Genomic DNA, 25,172 nt, shown 5'->3' with positions numbered 1-25,172 from the left:
TTATAAAACAGGGACAATCCTTCATTACAGCCATCTCTCCCTGGAGGCTCTGAGAAAAAAGGTTTGACTATTTTTACCACTTACTTTACTTCAGACAAAACTGATCATCATGTCTAGCTTTTATTCCTAAACCTTCTTTTTTAAAGGAGGGGGAAAAGTCACAAGCATCAATGAGAAGTACACATTATTACTGTTGATCTGCTGATGGGCTTGTTTGCTCAAGAGTTTGAATACTCTGATTCCATTTTCTTCAGGAAACTGAAAGAAATAGTAATCTTTCCAGATCAAACTTCCACCAAGCAGTTTTAGTACAACATTTATCATACCTAGCAAAACCACCAGAGGACAACCCCATCTGCCACAACAAAACAGAGAAAGATAAAGGTCTCCCAACACTTAATAGCACTTTCCAAAAAAAGGGCCATAAACCTAACACCACTGAAAGAGAAATGCAATCTGCACTTTGCAGACCTAGACAGGAATTGCTTCAATACTATCTTTTTCCCTCTTCCTCGCCATAAAAACTACCCACCCCTAGTTGTGATGTACAAATCTACATCCCAAGGCTCTTAGGAGATTAGGAACCCGCAAGCACCAACAAAGACAGGAAACAAGGACTTCTTTCCCACACAAGCTTTATCACCATTTCATTTCAATAATTACGTAGAGTGAACATTGAAAAGAAAAGCAAAAACTATGCCCACTTAGAAGCATAGCCAAGACAAAGTGGGTACAACTCAAACTGGACATACAACATAATCACCCCCGTCAAACAAAGGTTGGATTGCAGAACACCTTAAGAGAATATGAGATTGATCCCATCCATTTTAGATCATTACTGAGAAGGAATCATTAAGGAGCCCTTCAGAATCCAAACACCGAATCAAAGATATGTGTTCAGATATGAGTATATATATACACCAATAAGTCAACGTCTGGGGTCCAGAGGAAAAAAGTTAATGAAATGCCTTCGTTCGGTTTAATTTCAAGCACGGTTAAAAGGAAGGAAGTGTAAGAAATTTCAGTAGAAAACACAGAAAAAACAGATGCAATTAGATAAATTTTTCATCCTAAACTTTATTTTGAATCCTTTACATTTACACTTTTAATTAGTTTTTAAAATTATGATTAAAATTAAGCAGGAGAAAGGATAATAATGCAAATAAAATTAAATAGCAATGACTCAAAAGATCAGGTTTTTTTTTTAGGGAAGGTTTTAGAAAAGTTTTTCCTCAAAAAAGGTTTGCATGGGCTTCCCTGGTGGCGCAGTGGTTGGGAGTCCGCCTGCCGATGCAGGGGACACGGGTTCGTGCCCCGGTCTGGGAGGATCCCACATGCCGCGGAGCGGCTGGGCCCGTGAGCCATGGCCGCTGAGCCTGAGCGTCTGGAGCCTGTGCTCCACAACGGGAGAGGCCACAACAGTGAGGCCCGCATACCACAAAAAAAAAAAAAAAAAAAAAAAAAAAAGGTTTGCGTGAAAAAATTATACATTAAAAAGAAATCATACATAGATGCTTGCTCCTTTCTTTGTAATTGTGTACATTGTGGTATCATCATACAAAAAAATTCGAGAACATTTAAAATTCAGACATAAGTAAAAGGAAGGTATATCACCTTCATTTTTGTTGCCAAGGGAAAAAAATTCAGAGTTTAAGTTACTAAAAGATGTGGAGGACATAACAGAGAAAAATAACCTCTTATTTCTTGGACACTAGGAAATAATGTCTTAATTGTCTTTTTTTGGCCAGATAGGGGAGAAGAACCAGATGAAGATGCACATCCACACAGACGCACATCTATCATTCTCAATGGAAAGCAAGTGGGAAATAGTAAATGGTTAGGGCGTGAAACCACAAACAGCTCATTTTCACGGTACCTTTTCCCAAAACTCATTCCCCAGTTGTGACTCTCATATCCACATGACACATACTACAAATTAAAATAAAAGTCAGCAACTCCTTATTTTGGAATTTATTTGAAGTTTATTCTGGTGCTCAACTGTACTGCAAATATACTTGATAAGGGGTAGACATCAAAGTTACCATTACAAAGCTGTTTTTCTCCTATTGTTAACTTTACATCTACATATAATTGATAATATATACTAATTCTCTAGTTCTCTCCCTTCAACAACAAAACAGAATAGGTACTGTTCTTTTAGGTTCCATATTATTCTTTACCTCATTACTACAGTTTTCCCATATCACCTCCCCTTCATGAAAACACTGTCATATGTTCACATTAGCATACTTCCTGAAATATCACAGTTCACTCTTTTAAAGTCACAACCTCCATCTTCAAAATACACATCTCCACTTAAAACTGATGCATAGATAAAAAACAAGAATTCTTCATTTATTTTCCATGAAGAATCTCATTATCATAGGCTGCTTTGGTTAGAAAAGATAACATCACTGAAGTCAGGCAAAGCTAATCTTGACCTTACCATAATCAGATGATCCACTAAAGGTCCCTTCCAATACAACCAACAACAGGAAAAGAGAGCAAAACCACACAAAAGTTAACATTTGACTAACTTCCAGTTTTCATCACTATCCAGTTGGACAATTTTCTGACCAGTAATAATCATTATTCCCTTGGAACTTCAGCCCAGTAAAGATCAGAGTCAAAATATCCTTAAGAAAAAATTATTTCCAGAAATTTCTTGCCAGTATTCTCTACTCTGCCTTTTCTATCCTTGCTTTTCACAGCAATCCATCTAGTATGCATTTCTGGAGACAACTGGGTAATCCTTAGAATAAGAACAAACTGAAATGAAAGAAGCTTCACATATGGCTTCCAAAATAAGCTGGGAACTGGTACAAGGCTCTTCTTTAGTGTTCTGAGATATAGTAACAAGAATGGTGGTTTGTTTTTTCCCTGTTTAATACACCAATATAAGGGGAAGAAGGGCCTACTCATCACTCTTCTTTCCAAACTACAGCCAATCATGCTTGAAGCTAGAAATCTATGAGGATGAAACCAGACATATCACACTTGAAATTCTCACTCTTAGCATATGCAAAGTAAGAGGTTAGGCGAGGTTCAGTTTGTTTTCCAAATATATACTAGCATTTCGCACTTCAGCACACTTGATCTTTACAAAATTCAGAGAAAAACTGGCAAAGCAAAATGTCATAAACATCGTATTTTCTTATGGCTTTCAATGAAACCTATGTTTTACACTTAAGCTACGAGAAGTACAGGTTTGTTCATTTTTTTTTAAACTAATCTGAATTAGGTATAGAGTTAACTTTAGAATACAACTATCAAAAGACACAGACAAGCACACACGTGACACTACCCCTAAAGGCCTTCTATAAAAGCTGTTGGGACAGATTTCTTTTAATAATATGACTGAAGAATTGTGCATATTGAGAGGGGTTAAAAATAGGACAAGATAAAAACCATTAACTCCCGATACATTACAATTCTATCAGTAAAACACATAATGATAGTCATAATGTCAAATCAGACTAAATACTGTACTTTATTATTATCGAGCAATAAACTTTGATACACTGTTGGTCATACATCTTAATGTTGAATAATATAAACATACTAAAAAAAGTATACATGAACGCTGAAACTCATTATTTTTGTAAAGGCCAATTTCTGGTATTTAAAAAGTTGTAAAAGTACATTTAAATAATTTATTTTTGAAAATAAAAATTTTAAAACACAAGTTAAAAGAGTAAACATATGAGAAACTGTCCTGTACACTCATACTTCAACTACATAGCTAAAAAGATACCCTCTGGCTCCTTTTAATCTTCCAAGGGAGTTATTTTAGAGGGTTTAAAACTTCTGGTTTTCACTTCTGGTTCTGCATTTTCTTGTCCCTTTTATCCTTGCAGTTGACTAGATTCAAGCATACAAGATCAAAATCAAAATTGGTTTAAATTACCTAAGTTGACTTTCAGTTGGTTAATGATTCCTCCTATATTTGGGGAGGTGGGGGGCGGGGTCACTGAATGGTGATAGCAATGGAGCATGAAGAAGTATTTCTGTTGATTTTGTTTTTAAATTACAAAAAAAAAAAAAAAAAATCAAAGCCTTCATTATTCTAGCAATCAAAGAAATTCCAAACTTGAAGGTACTGCTCCTTTCATAATATCTTAAAATCCTCTACCTAAAATGTTTTCTTTTTTGCTATGTATCAGGCTAATTCTTGTAATAATTCCATGTTGTCATATGGTCCCTTCCTAAATGAGCCTCAACTTGCACAGTAAAAAAAATGAGGACAATCTGCATTTCATGAAGTTGCTATAAGGATTAAATGGTTTAAAATACACAAATCACCTAGCATGACAGCCTGACACACCAAAGGTACTTAATAAATATTAGTTGCCTTCTTCTAAAAATTTCTGTATTATGAATTTTAAGGTGATTAAAGATATTTTGAATCTACTTATCGATAAAGCTATGTGCACTTTTAGGCTTTCCACTCCATTAAGATTGTCAGGTTTTTTCTAAGGAAGGGGGGAGGGGAAGCAGCAGACAAAAACTGAAACAGAAAAACAACACAGATGCTGTTGCCCTTACTTTCATTCTCATTTTTTAAATAAACTTGACTTTTTATCCCTCTTGTCTATTTTTTCAAGAAATAAAATTTTTCTTTGTCTTCTTTGTTAAGAAATCAAGCCTACAACTAAGCTGACATTCTATGTCAAAAGTACACCTAAAAGTGAGCAGGGTATATCTTGGTTGCTGAACATTTTATACTGTAAGGGCCTCATGCAGTCTCTTAAAAAAAAAAAAGCACACTGAAGATTACTGACGACTAAGCATTCTCTCACAGTTATGAATTATTTCACACCACTTGAAGGTTTCACTTGATTAATTTTATGTGAAACATACTTTCTCCTTCTTTACTCTCATTCCCGTTGTTTTTTAAGCCACAGAATCCACTGATGACTAAACTCTTTGCATTCCAGTTCATTTCTCAACACCCCAACACCCACCCACCCCAGGAGATGCCAGCATTGTTTGTGAGGAATTGGAAACAATACACTTCCACTGCTGGTTAATTTACATCAGATTCAGCCAGGCCTGGGGAGCAGTGTGCGGTCTTTTCCCCCTCTTCCTCCTCCCATTCCCCCCTCCCTTTTTTAAAATTTAAATTACTCTTTTTAATTTAAAAACTTCCGGATGCTTTATTACCTTGGCAGCTTTACTTTTTCTCTGGATAGACTAAAAAGGGAAAGCTTAAACAGTTTTTGTCAGGTTAATGTCTTTTCTTTTTTTTTACACATGTATCTGACATCCAGAATCCATAGTGTATAAAACTGCGATAATGATGTTGCATTTTCCACACTAACGCATGTTTGGCACAATTTCATTGGTTTTAATAACATAAATATCAGCAGCCTCTTTTCAGCAGCTACACATGTGCTCCTAAACGATATAAAAGGATTTGATGCTTGCTTTTGCTATTTTCATTCTTTATTTTAGAAAACCATACAATATTATACATGCAAATACAGTAAGTCATTGTTTTCTTAACCAATATTTATAGAAAAGTACAAACTTCTTTAATTTTAAAAATCTAATATTAAAAATACTATTTAGTCTAAAAGCCAGCTTTTCTTTGAAAGCCACATTAACTGTCTCCTTGTTAGCAAAGTTACAGTTTAAAAAAAAATTTTTTTCAGATATCTGGAAAAAAATTATGTTAAACTCTTTAATAAAATTTATAATTAAAGCCATCTCAGAGACTGAAATCCTAACTTTCCAACCAAAAAATTTCACTGAATTAAATATTTTATCTAAAATCAAGTAAGTTAAACATGTTCCATCAACAGTTTAAAAATAAGGTATGCAAAGATTCCTCAACATATGCAAATGATACAAATAATTAAGAATCACATTTCATCCATTTAAATTTTAAAATACTTCCACCTATGAGACTCCAAAAGTATAGTACATGATTTTAACTTTTAATATTTACTTTCTGCACTACTTTCTCTTCCCTTCTCATCCTAGCTCCCCCTAAACCCCCAGCACATACAGAAAATAGATCATTTAGGCCAGTGGTATCTGAGTACATTACCCCTCCTTCTCTACTTAGTCTTGCCTTTTATATCTATGTGGAGGTTCCCATGGCAACACTCACTTACACCAATAGTATTTCCAACTGAAATGAGAGAAGCCAAAATCTTAATGCTTCATTACTAAATTACACACACCCTAACTAGCAAGGATTTTTTTCTATTATTTTTAATTTAAAAAGTAGATATCTAGAATTTCAGCAAAAAAAGTCATTTAATATTTTAGAAATAAGTAGAAAAATAGTCACTGTAGGCAATTATAAATATATATGCATATATTACATGAGATTTGCATGTGCTTATTCTTATTACATAAAAGCTGACTCAATTATAATTATAAATGGTAAGTATAATTTTTACTAATCCAGGCTACTGTATCAAATTCTTTTTTTTTTCCCCTTAATGTTGGCTACATAGCTCACAAAAACCCTGGTGAGAAATTCTAACAAAAAAAGCCAAGAAGCAATTCATGGACAGCAGGAGGCAATTCCAGAACACAGGCACAATCTTTAAAGAAAAACCACTACAGCTTTTGGATGTTAAATAAGTAGAAATATCAGCATACAACAAAGCTAAGAAGCAGACTGTTGTATCAAGTTTAAAAGTAAAATATTCAGTGTCAAATGTCACAAGCACCTTTGTCTAGACTACTTTCAAATGTGAAATTTTCCTAATTTTTAAAACAAAGTTTTCTTTGTAAGACTAAAGGTTCGAATGTATTTAGTTTTAGTACAACACACATTACAATCGAGTTATTCAAAATATAGGGAAGTAGAGGTGTGTGTGTGTGTGTGTGTGTGTGTGTTTACAAAAGCAGGAACAAGGTGGGAGGTCAAACATTTACTTTGAAAACATATACATTTCTTAATCAGGTTGTACACACTAAGAAGCCTCAGAGGAAGAGGTGAGAGTAAATCAAAGCTAATCAAAGCTAAGCATTAAACATCTCTCTGTACAGTGAACACATTTTTTAAAAGGAAAAAAAATCAACAGAATATACAACGAACCTTATTTATTCTGACAAATACTGTAGCACCTGAATACCTGTATTAAACAATTTTTTCTGTACAGAGTTTATTAACTTATATATGAGTTCATAAAATAGAACATTAATATGTATTTTAATGAAAAAATCTTTTTTATTAAAATTTATTAGCCTTTTTTTCCTGCTTTTACATTATCACTTTTTAAAAATAAGCTGATTCAAAAGACTCTAAAGACTTCCTCAAAACCAGTACAGGAAACTGCAAGAATTTACTTTCCCAAAAACAGCTTTTAAGACATGAACATGAACTGCCTAATGAATCTCATAGTTAGGCTTGTGAAAAGGACCAACTTGCACCTTTCAGAGCTCTTTCCCTCTTTTTAAAAATTCCCATACAGTGAAACCTGCTGACACTTTTTATTATAAGGGCTGGGGTGGGTGTCGAGGGGAGTAGGGCAGTGATTTGCTGCACTGGGGGATTTCTGCAACATTTGTGAGGGTTTTATAGGCAGGATCCTCTCTCAAGTGTTTAGACAAGTAAAACAAAACCAAAAAAATAACCAACTGTTAAATGTTCATTTTATTTAAAAAAATAAAAAGGCAATCCTCTGCAAATGTTTCAACATATTAATTTACTTTCATTTCAGTATTAACCACTTAAAAGCAAACACTTGCAGAGTTCAGAAATCTTTTTCAGTTCTTTGGAGAGAGACATTTAATCAACCTTGATATTAGATGTATTTTTAAGCTAACTTCAAAAGCAAAATCTAGAAAAAGTATTATGACCTCTCCTGAACAAAAAAGAATGTATTTTAAAATCCTCCCTTTATCACAAGCAGGTTTGGATGCAATGCCACCTGGTGGCACAGAAAAAAAATTTTTTAACAAGGCTTAGGTTTTTAGAAACTGAGCTGTTCTATGCAACACCAACCACCCCTGTTGACTACTCTGCCTTCCTCCTAAACGAGTTATTCATCCCATAGTTTAACAATAACAGCTAATTTTTATTTTAAAACTTTAAAAATTTTAAGCAATTAACTGCATGCGACAATTTCCTTAGTGTTTAAATATCATAAAGGAAGCAAAACATGTTTTTCAAAAACCTAAATTGTACGAAAGCTTTAATTTTTAAAAGGTGAAATGCTTAAGAATTGGGGGTATAGGGACGGAGTAACCGAACTGCTTTGTAAAATTACACTGTATAATTAATTCCATTGTAAGAACGTTTTTATGGTGTGTTTTGGTGACCTTTTATTACCATCAAGTTCACAATGCTGGTGGGCTGCCTTTTAATCCCTCAGCAGACAAAGGCCCTAAATAAACACAGATCCCTTCCTGGGAAAAAGTCCACTCTGGTTAAATGGTAAGGAAATGAGTAAATCATTAGTAATCTTTAAAGCCAAAGCTATAAACTCAAGTTACCTTAAGTTGAAATGAAAGTGTCCTGCAAGAGTTTCAAAGTTCTGTCACAGATAGAAATCTCCAGCTCTTGACTCCAGACTAGGCGCCAGCTGATAAACAAACAATTTAAGTCAAGAGCTGGAGAATTCCCAGCTTTTTCATTTAATGGCTTTGGCCCAGAGTATTTACTGCCTCCAGTTTTATTCTCACTTAGCTCTAAGAGGAAATTTAAACTCATCATTATCTTAAAGCCCCATATGGGTAGCAGTCAGCTCACCTGATAGAGCTCCTCTTCCTCAGTAGAAGTTTGAGTCTCAACTAGAAGTGATGTCACAATGTAAACTAATTTAACTAGAGTTTTAGGTTGACTTTTTAACAGGCTAAGTAAATTTTGTTCAATATAGTTTATATTCCCACTTGGGGTAGTTAAGAATTCCAAAAAATTTAATTCTGCAGTTTTAATCCAAACTACCAGCTAAAATGGAGGGCAGTGGAATGGCTCTCTCACCCCCGACAGGCGCCCACCCTGCCTCCCTCTACTGCCACTCTCACCCTGGTCCACTAGCCCTTGAATATGATATAAAGCAACTTTTCTGCATAAAATATAGACTGTTCCTATTAACTTCAAAATACCCAGTGTTGCTGGGTGTGTTTTCCTAACAGAGCAGTGTGTAAGATTTAAGATGTAAATGCTCAATCATGAAAAGCTGTTGATTTTATACGAGTACTAATAAGAATATAAAAGTACAGCCCAATTAAAGCCCATGAGATACCATCACATATTTCTAAATGCTGTTTTTAAAAGTTTGCTACTAAAGATTCTAGATCTCAAAGTCAGAACTATACTGTTGCTCCTATTCCTTTCTCACAATTATCATTTACTTTTAGAGAAAAATCTCATCTCTACTCAGGATTTTATGTCAAAATAATTCTTTCAGCTATCTGAGTGTTTACAGATATTTGACAATTACAATAAATCAACTATCCTTCCGCTAGCTGCTTATCTAACGAAAAAATGCTGCAAGAAAATTTTTATAGCCTAAGGTAAAGGGTTAATGTGGCATTAATGCAAAGAGAAATTCTTTCCCACTTCTTAATTTTCAGGAAGTTTTATAAACCTATCTTGGCTGGAAAAGCAAATTAATTATTTCAGAGTCTGCCAAGACTATTTTTCTACTCTTTAATATATGTACATAGTACACTAACAATGTTGGCTACTTGAGAACAAGTATTACCCTCACACATAAGACTTAGTGGAAATGAAATATAATTAATGATAAAATCACTTGTATGCCTGGCCTCATATTATATTTCACTTTAAAAAAACTCCTTACAAACAATCCTAACTTAGAGACTGCAGTGGATAAACATTCTGATGACCACAACTAACAGTCGATAACTCAATAAAAAAAGATGTCAGATACAAACCTTAAAATTCTTAATACTCTTCTAAAAGAGTCCACATTTCTCCATCGCTGGAGGTAATCTGAGCTAAATACAAAACAATAACAAAAACCCTCTACCTTCAGGTCAAGTTAAATTACTTAACGCAGAAGGGAGACAGACGGTGAGTCAGCTATCATACCTTCACTGGCCATGTGGGGAGGATGGCTACTATGAAATGTGCACGTATACTTAAATTTTTCACAATTAAAACACCCCAAGTAAAACAGAATTGTATGGCAAATATATACAGAGAAGGACCTAACCTCAACTTAACATACTCTTCAACTGCTAACATTATCTAAAACACTGCAAGTAAGTCTGATAATGGTTTGATTGTGATGACAACGCCCTTGTCAAATTCTTAATTCCACTTCACCCCCAATAGCTATCCAGGGATCACAAACAAAACACAATAAAGACATAAGGGATACCGGAACTAATTTCACACTGCTTAGGAATCAATAGATGTTCATGAAAAATAAATTATATACAATTAATAGCTTTAGAAGGTTTATTTACTAAATCTACTTCATCTTTATATAAATACTGCTAGACAGTCCTGAACTATGTGACCAGACCCAGTTGTGTCTGGTCTGACTTACATCCTGAATGGCAATTAAAGGACATTAAAAATACCCTGGGATTACTTGAGGCAGGACCCCTGCCTTATCCACACACTTTCCAACAGACCCATGTGAGTAGAACCCTCCACCACTGGGCAGTGCCTGGCAAGAGCAACTCTGGTAACAGTTACTTGACTGGAAATTGCAATGCAGTTAAAATCTGACCTGCAGATTTGGAGATGAGGGAATCGCAAACTGCAAGAGAGTAAATTCTTAGAAATAAACTAGGTTCTTGTTAGCAATAATAATTATTACTAACAATAATTGACAACAATAATACAAACACTGAGTGAAGTCATCACTTTGCCTTCTCTAACCCACTATTTTCTGAGGAGACAAATTATTAAAGCTGCCTCAACCATGTTATCTTGGGCAGTGAGTCAGCAGTCTTCTCTAAACATGCTAAGAACTCATTAACACCTTATATAGGGACTCTTGCCCCTGACAACTGTGGTAAGGGAGTCTCAGGCACGCCAAAGAATGTAAAAAGAGGTTTTTATGGGCACCTCTTCTTTGGGACTAATTTCAAAGAAATCCTTGGAATTTATTTACCAAACATTTCTGAACCACTTTGTGCAAACTGGAGAAAATCCCAGGCAAAATGTATTCTCCAGAGACAGAAAGGATACTTAATGGATCAGGGTGATAAGTAAAATTATGGTTAAATGTAAGTGGATATCATAATTAACCCATTCCTGGGTGTACTGGTACTGATGAATCTTATGTCATTTCTGAGGAAATGGATTTGTCCATTAAATCAAGTTAAAGAAAATTTTAATTACTTGAGCTACTAACGCTTCATTATTTTTTTTAATTATTATTATTATTTTTTTTTGCGGTACGCGGGCCTCTCACTGTTGTGGTCTCTCCCGTTGCAGAGCACAGGCTCCGGACGTGCAGGCTCAGCGGCCATGGCTCACGGGCCTAGCCGCTCCGCGGCATGTGGGATCTTCCCAGACCGGGGCACAAACCCGTGTCCACTGCATTGGCAGGCGGACTCTCAACCACTGTGCCACCAGGGAAGCCTGCTACTAACGCTTTAAATACCACAAATCAGACCAAGCAGAAGCTCACTTTAATATTTTTCAAGATATAATAAACCAAGTCTGAGACAGAAGTCAATGCCACAATGTACTTTTAAATTTTATAATAAATAATAGAATTGATCACTTTAAAAGAACTAAAAAAGCATCATAGTAGTACAATTCTTTAAAGGGAAGATCCCATGAAAATGAATTATCTTAATCATGTTAAATCAGCTTATTAAAACATTTAAAAAAATGTTACTGAGGTAAGACTAAAATCTAAGAATAAATACTGCACACAATACTACTGTGTAATCAAACAGTTTGTGAGAGCATCAAAGACCTATTGTGATAGCCCTTTCCCCTCCACACATTCTAAACTATGGCAAATTCAGTTATATGAAATTTGATAAAAGAATCTGCTTCTGGACAGAAATAGCAATGTTTCAGCCCAAAGCCAAGTAAAATTGCCAAGTTATAAACCTCTCTAAGAAAATGTTTTAATGGAAATGCCAATAGACCTTTAACCATAATGGTGTTAAGTGCCAAAATATAAATAATTTTTGTTTTTGTGTTCCCTTTACCATAAATTAGGTACAGGTCAAGTGGAAAAACGGTAGGTATCCAGTTCAGTGAGCAGTAAAGCCCAAGACTTGCACACTTGATTTTAAAAACAATAATGGAGTCTATATGAGACTTTCACTGAAGAATTTAGCAAGCAAGTCTAGCTCTCTAAGAGAAAGTCCTTAATAGGTTTTGTGCTTACTATTCCATATTCTAAGAATATCTCAAACAAGTTACTAAAACTTAACCCAGCCAAGTGAGTAGAGTATTAAATCTGGTTTCCTGGTAGGGAACTGTTATACAAACACATACACACAGGTTCAATTATTTAATTTTGACATTAATCCCTAACCGGAGCAATATTTTAGCAAATCTATGAGGCTTGCCCGCCTTGGGCTAACTACAAGGGCCACTTCAGGGTCTCTTCAACTCAAGGTTTCTATGCAAACCTACAGACATACTAGGCAATCAGTGAGGTTATTCTTCAATTATTCAAGCACAGTTAAGTGCTGTAGTTATGCCCTTGGAGCACACTGAAGAGTATTTAGTCATTAGTCGCAAACAATAGTTTTTAATTTGCTTTGTGTCTAGCATTCATTATACAAGAGAGCTAATCAAATTGGAACTAACATTGTGGTAGCAGACCCATTCCATACTAAAAAAAATGCATGTGTCCAAATTGGTGTGACTAAACAACATTTCACATTAAAGGATTACAACTTCCATAAAGATGTGATTTACACAAGACAGATAAACAGATTAGGGCATCATACTTATGAGGCCAGTGTCATGGGCTACTAGAGAGCCTGGTTAGCTTTAGTTTGATAACCGCAAATAGTTAAACAAAGGCACGGTATTAGACATATGGGGAGTCAGTGTAAAGATCATTCAGTTTAACTAACTCTGAGTGAAACTACCTGCTAAACCCTAGGGATTCAAAGATAAATGTTCCACAAACATACCAAGCTTGTTCATGCCTCAGAGCCCTCACAGAGCACCTCCCTCTACTGAGAACACTCTTTCCCTTGACCTGCACATTCAGATCTCTGCTTAAATGTCACTTCCCCAGAGAAGGCATCCTGTTCACTCTATGTAAAAGGGCCCTCCCCTTAGTCTCTGTCTCCTTAACTGTTTACTCTGTGTTTTTTCCTTCATAGTACTTATCACTGAAATTATTCTTGGTTACTTGTTTATTCTCTCTATTCCTACCAAATCATAAGCTCCATGAGGCAAAAGATGTTGACTATCTTTAAAGCTCTAACTCTAGTACCTAGAACATACCTAGACTATAAGTACTCAATAAATGTTTATTATATGAAAATCAGCAATCAAGGTGCTGTCAGCAGCATAACAGGATTAGAATGTATAATCAGAAAACAGTATATAATCTTGTAAGAATTATATAAATACAATAATTTAAGTATAAGACATTTCATTAAAGAAAAAATGAAGACCTTCATTTTTAGAGTTACTTTTAAAGTTCCAGGCTCTCCCTAAGACCCAAGTAAACTTCTTTTAACTTATTAACAGGAGTACAGCAGAAAATGAAACTAAAGGTCGTAGGAGAATTATAGGAACTAACCAATTTCCTTTCTTCCTTGCTTAAAGAATATTTACTAAAGAACCATCAAATCTAATTCCAAATTCCATTGGTTCCCCCTCGGATATAATCAGGAATCATCTATAAGGTTTCTAGTTGTTCTTCAACGTAAATTTTCCATTTCTAGAACTAAAAATCCTTCTCTAGCCCTAGAATCAGCTGTATAAAACAGATCTGGTGTTATTCTCTCTCTTTAAATATCCATAGAGGTGAATATAAGGTAAAAATCAAATTAAGTATTAACACAGTAGAAGAAACAAGGTAATAGTAAGGCTCTACTTCTTAAACTGGGAGGAGAGTACACATGGGCCTGACGTATACTTATACTTGGTACCTTTATAATTTTATAAATATTTTGTATATAAATTCAATATTTAACAAAAATTGAAAAAAAAAAGTGTTACTCCCTGCACTCAAAAAGCTTAAATTCTACAGGAGGAAGTGAATCAATGCCTATAAATATAATGTAATGCGGGCTTTGATAAAAGCATGTGCAGTTTGACAGCTTTGAAAGGAAGAACCAAATTGGCTGAGGCATGCCAAAGTACTTTATAAAGTAATATCTATGCTACAAAGTGTTAACTGTACAAGTATAAAAGTTAGTCACATTGGTTTCAGGATGATAATTATAGCAGTTTAAGCATCACTTGCTTTTGATTTTTTTAAAAAGTCACATGGAACTTAAATAAAATTATATTATTTGTAATAAGGATGATGTATAAAAAAGCTGCAATAATGAAACCTGAGGAAAACCTTCAATATATTACTCCATGGGCTGGTAAAATGATACAGTAAAGATTCTTTTAATTGCATTCCCCAGAATAAAAGTTAGCAGAAAGCAGAGGAAGGGGCTGGACTAAAGAAATGAATCACTATCTCAGAAATCTATACAACTTCAAATTCATCTAGGCTAAAAAAAGGCTTCTCCTTAAAATGCTAACCACAGAATAAGGAGTATAATATGTTCCTATTTTAATTTTTAGAATACTACTGTATTTGTAGGTAATAGCTCTATATAAATACACAAAAATGCATTTTTTTAAGTCTAAGATAAGGAACAAATGAGGGGTGAGGGAAAAGGGACGAACATGGGGGAAATTTTTTAAGGTTTTACCTTAAAGTTACCTCAATAATCCATGTTTAAGACTGACAAATATAGAACCTCTATAAAATTGTGGTCCCATCTTGGGTATCTATGTTTTTTCCAGGTCCCTTTTCCTTAATTTTACTTAGTTAAAATATAATGATTTTTAAACCAGCCAACTCTAACTTACAGAAAGTTTCTTCTATTTTAACTGAGAAAGTGGAGACATTTTTAATCCATCATATTAAAAATATAAAGATAATAACTATGAGAAGACAAACATAAGCTTCTATTATATACTGGCTAATCTCAAAATGATCGTGTCAACCAATAAATTACCACAAACCATCTCTACACAAAGTTTCCAGTCTATAATATAGCACAGATTCAAGTGTATTCACTATTACAAATTAACATTTTTGCATTCTAAAACTACAAAAGTGGGTTTAAAAACAGCTTGATAGGGCTTCCCTGGTGGCGCAGTGGTTGAGAATCCGCCTGCCGATGCAGGGGACATGGCTTCGTGCCCCCGTCCGGGAAGATCCCACATGCGGCGGAGCGGCTGGGCCCGTGAGCCATGGCCGCTGAGCCTGCGCGTCCAGAGCCTGTGCTCCGCAATGGGAGAGGCCACAACGGTGAGGCCCGCGTACCGCAAAAACAAAGATATTGTGTGGACTTTTCATAAATACTTAACAAGCAAATTATCATTAATTGAATATCAAAGAAACAAACAGTTGATTCAGATGAGATTATTAGAATGTAGTTTAGATCCACCTGACTAGATATTTATACTGTTAAAAATATTCTAATCTAAATAGTACGTATATTGATCTTCTGAAAGAATGTTTTCCATTAAAATTACTGTATTCACAGCTTGATAAGGAGTAATTTCAAAGTTTTATCCCAAAGACTATATTATTTTTAAAAGTTAAAATAACACTTAAAAATCAAGTTGGTATTTTTCATTATCAAATGATAATTTCAGTCTATACTCTTGAAGCAAAATAAGATCAACCAACAGCAAGATCATATGTACCATGTATCATTTTTTTAATTAAATCACAGAACCACTCAAAGAAGAAAGAATTGTTCAGTTTATTAAATCCATTCTACAAAAAAAATACCAACACCAAGCTTAAAACTGCTTAATAGTATTTTATGATCAAAGATCCATACCACATTATAAATCTTTACACCCAAAATCCTACTTAACCAAGTCAGTATAACAATTTTAGGGGCTAAAAATTATTTATACCTCCACCTATACTCAAAAGTGGTTTGGGATATAAGATACCTTTATAAGACCATTAGGTTCTTTATGAAAAAACTAAACTGATTTAAATTATTATATTTTATTATTTTTTAATCCCAAAGCTAACAATCGAGTTTAGTATAATAGGAATAAAATTGCTATAATTACATTATGTATGTATGTGTATATGTATGCAAATACATGTGTGTATATGCATATATATTATATTCGATTACACAGTAATGCTGGAAAATCTGGAAATTATGGAAAGTCATAATACCCATAATCCTGCCATTCCAAAATACCCAGATACCCACTTAAGTATTTTATATACTATTAAGCTTTTAGAATTTTACTAGTGGGTCTCCTTGTCCTCTGATTGAGATGATGACGATTTCTAAGTATGTCAATGTGGTGAAATTTATTTATTTATAGACCTAATATTAAGCCATCTGTACATACATGAGATAAACTAAACTTGGTTGTAGTGTGTGATCTCTTTCATATGCGGTTGGATTTAGTTTGCTAATATACTTTATGAAGTTTTTACTTCTATATTCATGACTGATGTAGACCTATAGTTTTTCTCTCTCATGTTTCCATCTGGTTTAATTATCAGAGTTATATATATCTTACAGAATGAGTTGGGGAAGCATTTCCTCTTTTTGTATTGTCTGGAAAAGTCTGTATAAAATTGAGATGGGGTTCGAGCCCTGGTACGGGAAGATCCCACATGCCACAGAGCAACTAAGCCCATGAGCCACATCTACTGAGCCTGTGCTCTAGAATCTGTGAGCCACAACTACTGACCCTGCGTGCCACAACTACTAAAGCCCACGCGCCTAGAGCCAGTGCTCTGCAACAAGAGAAGCCACCACAATGAGAAGCCCACGCACTGCAATGAAGAGCAGCCCCCGCTCGCCACAACTAGAGAAAGCCCGCACGCAGCAACGAAGACCCCACGCAGCCGAAAATAAATAAATTACATAAATAAATAAATAAATAAAATATTGAGATGATTTGCTCCTTGAAATTCTGGTAACACTCACCTGGGCCTAATGTTTCACGTATGAAATTATTTTTTCTTTTTTGCCACTTCTTCAGTTTCTTTAATAGTTACAAGATTATTCAGGCTAATTATTTCCTGAATCTGTTCTGAAAAGTTAAAATTTTCTAGGAATCGATCTATCCCTACCCACAGTAATTTGGACCAAAAATTCATAGCTCTTCAAAGTTGTAACATCCTATTATGTGAATTTAGAAAAAGCATTGTATTTTGAGAGTACTAAATAACATAAGTCAGTTTTGCTTTGTTTTTACTTTTAATGAGGAAATTGAGAATCTGCAATAGCTCTAAAAATAACTGGATATATCTTGGGTAGCACAAAATCCTAACTGTTACTTATGACAAACAGAATAGATGTGCATATATTTTAGCTACCACTTACCACCAGAAACAGGGGCATCCATGAAAACTGCTCCCATTTTCTCAACTTCTTTGGCCAATTCTTTCGAAACCATAGGATCAATAGTACTGGAATCTATTAATAGTGAGCCTTTCTTCACTTTTCTAAGTAAATGAACAGAAATATAGTTTTTAAAAACTATAGTTTTATAATTTAAAAAATATAGTTTACAACTCTGAATAAGCATTTCATGCAACTACCTATATCAGAATCTGCTAAAATTCACCAGGTATCAAGGAGGTCTTTGGTTTAATATTAAAAACATTATTAGAACTGGTTCAAAATCTCAAATTCATTTTCAGATCAATTATAGTTCAAAGTAAACTCGAACTATTTCAAAGAAACCAAAATAATAATCTATATGGTATAAATTCTGGTTTCAGGTAAAATACACACTAACCATAATAATATAGATAAGCTAAGATGTAAGCAATTTAAAACACCTATTAACTTTAAAAGGGCTATTTAGTAGTATTTAAATTTTTGTTTGTAAAGTAGCTGGGTCTCTTTAAAAAGTAATTTACTTGCCTTTAACAAGCCATATTGCAAATTTCACATATCCATTTCATTTCCACTAGGCAGAATAAACATAAGCAGTTAAAATTTAGCCATTTGCTTTAGGATGGCATATTCTTTAATAACTGCAACTTTGTAAAGACAAAATAAAACATCAAACAGGCAGAAAGGAAAATACAGGAATGGACCTATAAATCTCACAGAGACTTTGTTCTTTACAGTAAATTTATATACAAACATTGGTAAAAGTGGGAAGCAGTCTTTTCATATATCATATTTTACATCAATATTTAAATGGCATTCTTAAAGTAAAACAGTTGTTTGCACTGTAAGTGCAGACTATATACCTATATAGTTCCCTTACAGTCTATAATCTATGCCTATCTTCATTGGCTGGGAAACCGACCTAAATTACAACTTATTTAAAGGGCTATGGCTAACCTTGAGTTCAAACGTCCCAAAATTCTTACTACAGATAAACTAACCCAGAGGACATTTAATCATAACCATGATTGGAAAGTTAGAACTGAATAAATAAAAATATTGAAAGGGAAATAGAAAATCATTGCTAAAAACTATAAACAAGAAATTTTTTTTCTACAGAAAAAAAATAGCACACAAAATGCTTTAAACAACAATTTTAGACATATGAATTGATCTGGTCCAAATGCAACAGCTGGGTAGGTTCCATAGAAAAGAAATAGCACACTCTGTTACAGATCACCTCGGTATGTGGAATTCCACTTTACAAACCCTAAAATATGAGAATTAAGTTTACCAGTCTTCTGTGATATTAATATTTTTAAGATCTTAAAGCTTTAAGCAAATGGGAAATGGTCTCAAAAATTATACATGCACAGCGTATGGGGAAATGGTCCTGACCCAGAAGAAAATAGAGAACTACCCATGAGAAGCAAATTACAGTTCAGTGTAAAGCCAAAATCTTTCAAAGCACTCCCTAGACAAAACTGCCCTGGTTGCTGGCCACCATAATCCTAGTAACGAATATTTATAAACGTATGATTTTGTCTCCACAAAGTTTTTAGTAACTTTCTCTTTTTTTTTTTGCGGTACGCGGGCCTCTCACTGTTGTGGCCTCTCCGGCTGCGGAGCACAGGCTCAGCGGCCATGGCTCACGGGCCCAGCCGCTCCGCGGCATGTGGGATCTTCCCGGACCCGGACACGAACCTGTGTCCGCTGCATCGGCAGGCGGACTCTCAACCACTGCGCCACCAGGGAAGCCCAGTAACTTTTTCTTCAGAGGTAAAACAGGGCCATAATTGGAACAGACTAGGCAATGAGACAGCTAGGTCACCTCAGGACCACACCCACACTGTGGGCCTGAGGGCTCCATCCAAAATGAGAGTCTTTCAACTTTCCCTGAAATCTAAACATTTATCTTAACAGTTTTCTGCCTAATATTCAAGTGTCTGTTGCTTCTAAGTTTGCTAGTTTTCCAAAGCAATTCAATTTCCCAAAACCTCAAATTTCATGTATTACAGCTTTATGAAATTAAACGCTTTCTTTTAGCGCTTCATGTGTCTACAAAGCCTACCAGTTTGCTCTAGCTCTCTGAATTTCAACAACAAAACAAGTTAGGAACAGGAATCAGTAAGACCAGAAAACTAAATTCAACCGCTGTCATCCTAATATAACCACAAGCGTTTGGCAACAGGTAGCAATTAACCAAAAGGTTCTCAAAGCCAGGGAAGCTAGTTACTGGGTAGGAAACTCTGACCTAAATTATATATTATTTAAAGAGCTGCTAATCTTTAATTCCACCTTCTCCAAGTTCTTACTATAGATGTACTAACCCAAAGGACATACAATAACTTTTTATTTTATGATGAATTTTAAATAATGGTGTTTTTTCCAATGCTTCGTTTTATTTTTCATAGAAATCTTTTCCTGAATTTCTATAAACCGTAAGAAAATTATGCTTGTAACATTTGTACAGTTTAAAATGCAAGCTTTAAAAATCTCTTAAACAGGGCTTCTCTGGTGGCACAGTGGTTGAGAGTCCGCCTGCCAATGCAGGGGACACGGGTTCGTGCCCCAATCGGGGAAGATCCCACATGCCGTGGAGCGGCTGGGCCAGTGAGCCCTGGCCGCTGAGCCTGCGCGTCTGGAACCTGTGCTCCGCAATGGGAGAGGCCACAACAGTGAGAGGCCCGCGAACCGCAAAAAGACAAAAAAACTCTTAAACAGGTTACCAATGTAAATTTAACGCAAGATTAAAGGAAAGAAACAGAAAGCAAAAAAAATTTATGCCCAAGTCACATACTTGACTTCAGTGAAAAAATAAACCCTTTACAATGAGAGAAACCGCCATTCACTTTTAAGACATAAGAAAACAGTACAAGAAGGTTTAACAAACATAATTGTAATCTCACAATAGTTCTAACAAATGTGAAATTCATAAACTATCATAACAAGAACATATCTACAGTTGAGAAATACATACTTTAGAATCCCATTTGCTCCAGAATAAGCTTCTATTGCATTGATGCTGGTGGGCAACATTGTAATAATTCTGTCAGCTTTTTCAGCTACATCTGCTGGGGAAGACACTACCTTTAAAAAAAAAAATTGCAAAGGCACATTATATTTAAATTAAATGCAAGCAGCTTCTACAGTACAAGTAGGATCCACTTTTTATGCATGCCCATAATAGTGACAGTGAATAAAAACTAATCCTTGTTTTCAAATGACAAAAACGAGCAAAAAAAACCCTTACTGCCTAAAATACAGTCCATTCCTTCACACATACAGATGCAGTTTCTATGGAATCATATCCACTGTTTACTTTAAAAAGTGTGAAGTGAGTTGAGGGGGAAAAGGGCAAAACCCAACAGTCCTGGGAACAGACACACTTCTCATGGATGCCTCTAAGTTGGATTTTTAAACAGCGTACTTTTTGGTAGATGCTCTAAGGAAAACATTCTAGTATATCAGACTTGGTAGCTGAACTACAGGATACACCAACTATTTCATGGGCAGCAAAATCCACAAGTAAATTCTCAAGCCCCCATTACCACTATCTTCCAGCCTCTATTTTCAAGAAAAAAAAAAATAATTAAGCCTGTTTCACAAAAAGTCAGGACAAGGACATAAGCATGTACTGCACTAAATGTGAGTACCACCATGAAGCCTGAGAGCATGAGCTGTCAGGTCTCCTGTGGAAACCATATATACAAAAACGACATACGAACAGGCATCAAGGTACGCTCTCTCTGCAACCCTGACTTCTGCTTTAATGATGACCATGAACATACTGTACAGGAAAGCTGCTCTGCCCATCCTCTGTACATATGTTTACAAGTATGGGTGTACATACCCTCACTCACATTTCCCTCACCCCTGCTCTTTCCAATATATACACCATGATACACCTGGCCAGCTGGTCGGCAACCAAAGAGGCCAGAAGAGACCAGGAGATCACTTCTTGACCGAAACTCTCCTTTAACAGAAAGAATCTATCACCCCAATTATCACGAAAGCTCCTTTCCAAAGCCTTTTCTCTCTTTAAAGAAAAGACAAAGAACTATCAGGAGGATAATCAAAAATTTCTCCATAGGAATATTTACATATGTATTAGAAACCGATGTCTTTCTACTAGGAAATGTGAACTGGCACATAAGCATCTTAGGAATGGGAATGCCTCTGCTTTTCATGTGGTGGAAGTAAACGAAACATTTTTTTCTGTCTTTGACGTACAGCTGATGAAAGAATGAGAAACCAAACACAGTGTGCAATCTAAATATTATGAGCTAGAAGCAATTACATTTTATTCTTCCATAAGAGACTATCAGCTTCTAAATCAAATTCTACATAAAGGCAGTTTTAATATAAGATCATAAGTTGTATTCTAAAATTTCAGATAAGCAAGTATCCCTGGCACTTTGTGTACTAAGCGATAATATTAAACACCTCAGACCCTAAAGCCAAAAACAAACAAAAAAAAAGACAGTCTCTCTCATCTAAAGGCAATACAGCATTTTAGAGTCTACAAAGTGGCACATTCAACAATACGTATATTTTGATATATAGTGGGGATCGGCTACAAAGAATTCTGGAAAAAAATTTTTTTCCACCAAATTACAAAGTCATACTTAAGTTAGGTGAAAACCTTTCCTACACTCAAACAAATATTGAGATTTGAAAAGAGGCAACTATTTACTGGCAAACAATTCAAGTTTCCTCAAGAAAAAAAACAGCTCAGGAAGATGAGAAGAAAAGGAAAAGCTATAGGAGTCATAATTCTCTACTCTTGGACTGTGTCAAGAATGTGGGTTACATAGAGAGCCCCATCTGTTCATCCTATTTAAATGAAGTAATAAAGGCATGCAAAATGGTAGCACACCATTCAGTTGCCTTTCCTTCTATCTCAGCTCCATCTCTCTTGATCTTTCAGGGACTGTAGTAAGCCAGCCCTGAGGTCTAAGAGTCAGCTTCAGACTTTCTCTGAGGAATTGAGAGTCTCTTCCACTGAAGGAAATTCAATTCCATCTAGATAACTCCTTGAGACATGCCCTGAGGGGCATCAACAATTAGCTCACAGATCTAGGAATACTTCACACCTCCGAGCTTCTTGTGCTCATGAATTGGCAGTGCCAATTCATGCAACTGCCAAGTGCATGGGGTGGCCAATCAGCCCCCTGCATCCCTAGCATCTGCTTCTTGGGATGCCTGGGTTGCCAGAGTACTGCTAATCCCTCAACTACATAGGAAAGTAGTGTCAAAGCTCACAGGTCCGGAAAAAAACACAATGACAGTGATAGCTGGAATGTCACCACTGTACTGGCCACAACTGCTCCATATGTAACAACTATACACATTTGGTACATTACAATAACATTCTCTAATTTGCCCTACAGAAGGCATGTTTATTAGACAGACAGACATGTGTGTCCAGTTATTCAAATCGTCTTGCCTTCCATGTGATGGCTTCAAGACTCTTGAAATAACTAACAAAATCTGGCCACAACTCAAAGGCTGGCAGGAAAAAAACAAACCTTATTGCCAGTCTGACACTCACCACAAAAGCCTTTAGGAGCCAACCTAATTAGAGTCCCTTCAGTTACATTTGCTAATTGAATGGATAAGCAAAGACAGCATGGATCAGGGAAAGGAACACTAATTTGGGAAGCCAGAGACTGGGTTTAGTTATAGCTCAGCCACTAAATCATCTGTGCTTTTGTGCAAATCACTTAACCTCTCTGGCTTCAGTTTACGAATCTACAAAATAAGAAGAGTGATTTGGATTATCTTTAAGCGTTTCTATCTCCAAAGTAGGAAGGAAACTTAGGCAAGGGAATTTTTCACATTTAGTAACCTTAGATTCTAGGAAGGTACGGACTCTGTGATAAAGGGCTGATGGTATAGGAAGCATCTGCAATGACTCAGTACAAATGTAAAGCCTTAGCAGGATTCCTCTACACCTCCACGTGTGTGGAGGGTCACTGACCTGGCTGACTCTGGACCATGGCTCTGCTCTGATTGTCATGGCCATCCCAGAAACATCTCTTGATAATTCCAACTGCCTCATTCTTACACCATTGTGAATTAAGGTGACCCTACTTTTCCATTATTTTAATTTTGATTACAGGAGATTGGTTCCCTTCACAATATCTACAGTCTTTAAGAATTTCTGCAACTAGATTCATCTGTATGCTAGTAAGCACCAATGGCAGGTGTACAGTATAAAGATTAGACAACTGGACAGATTAAAGACAAAATCTGCTTTGCTGGATGGGTGGCAGGAGGAATGATGGGGGCATCAGGGTCCAGAGTAATCTGAAGTAACTGCACTTCCTTTTTACATATCCAATGGAAGGAGACAACAGTTAACCTAGTTGTTTTACATAAAGAGAAAACAGTTACATAAGTGAAGCTCAGCGTTGCTTCCACATAAACCAAATGGGTAAGAGAAACTTGCAAAGAAACAAGATGATCATGACCTTGGTTAAACCTGCCACTCAGTGTATTTTAATCTTTCCAAGTAGAAAAGCATACTGTTCCTTCAAAACTGCACTACCCTTAAAAAACTGACCAAAACGGTTTTTGCCTACGTCTTGAAACGTTTGGTCAACAATGATGAAGCCCACTCAGCAAGAGACTTTTAAAGTTCTCATCTAACAAAACCTGAGTGGAGGCCAGATTAGATCTCAACAGAATTACTTAACCAAACATGTTCAGCCTTATAACCCAGGAACAACAAGATGGTTGCCGAGTTTTGAGAGAGAAAACAAGAGAATCCAATTAAGCCTAGTTCAACCAGAAAACTCACACAGAAATGGTGCATAAGTCCCAAGACTTCTGGCACCAATCAGAGGCATCTCCAAGGAAATTCCCAGACAATGAAAATGAAAATGAAAACGAAGCACAAGTCACATGCCCTTGATGCTACCACTTAAAAAGAGAAATTGGTATCTTCTGTAAAATAAAAGGAGGACACAAAGGACTCTGTAGAATATATTCTTAAGCAGGGATGCAGTCAAATCACTTTATCTCCTAATTTGGTTTCAATTTTTATCATCATTCTTTCATTTAAAAATATGTCTACAATTCTATTCCAAACAACTCTGGACTCGGTGACTCAGCCAACACAGTGGTGCATTTATATGTGTGGTGTTGGGGAATGAAGATTTGGGAGAAATATGGTATAGATACTAAAGCAACAACCATAACAGTAGTAACAGTAGTGGTAGTAGTTAACAGCACTTTCTATGTGCCAGGTTCTCTAGGACTAAGAGGAAGGTATTATTACTACTGCCATTTTATAAGATGGGAAAATTTAAGTAGAAAGAAGTTAAATAATCTGTCTAAAAGTCACACGGCCAGCACATGATAGAGCTGAGATCTGAGCTCAGGCAGCCAGGTTCCTCCTGGGTTTATGCTTTTAAACCACTACATTCACAATTTACTGATTCATGATTTCTAATACCCAAAGGCCTGATAATTATCATGGGTTACACTCTTAGAATAGATGCTAGAAGTTGAAATGATGCTTCAACCCGAGTTTCCAACAGAAATAAAGATATAATAAAGGGATATGGAGAGAGGAAACCGTAAATTTTTTATGGGAATGACCACAAGTAACATATTAAACCAATTATAAATGCCCTAATAGAATTGGTTAACATGTAAAGGTATAAATA

General features: G+C 35.6%; 1 protein-coding gene across 2 annotated transcripts in view; it reads right to left on the bottom strand.

Annotated features, from left to right (window-relative positions):
- Positions 1–25,172, bottom strand: part of HIBADH (3-hydroxyisobutyrate dehydrogenase) — a 111,480-nt gene that overhangs the window by 69,772 nt on the left and 16,536 nt on the right. For both annotated transcript variants that reach the window (XM_059073526.2, XM_067042439.1), the window contains exons 3-4: positions 20,477–20,586; positions 17,479–17,600 (exon numbers count right to left, since the gene is read on the bottom strand). In XM_059073526.2, the coding sequence (XP_058929509.1) occupies positions 17,479–17,600; positions 20,477–20,586 (232 nt within the window). The remainder of the gene's footprint in view (positions 1–17,478; positions 17,601–20,476; positions 20,587–25,172) is intronic.

This window comes from Kogia breviceps, chromosome 9, assembly GCF_026419965.1.
Source record: "Kogia breviceps isolate mKogBre1 chromosome 9, mKogBre1 haplotype 1, whole genome shotgun sequence".
In the NCBI taxonomy this organism is placed as follows: domain Eukaryota; kingdom Metazoa; phylum Chordata; class Mammalia; order Artiodactyla; family Physeteridae; genus Kogia; species Kogia breviceps.
Note: the sequence above shows the minus strand (reverse complement) of the source record. Positions and strands in the feature narration are given on the sequence as shown.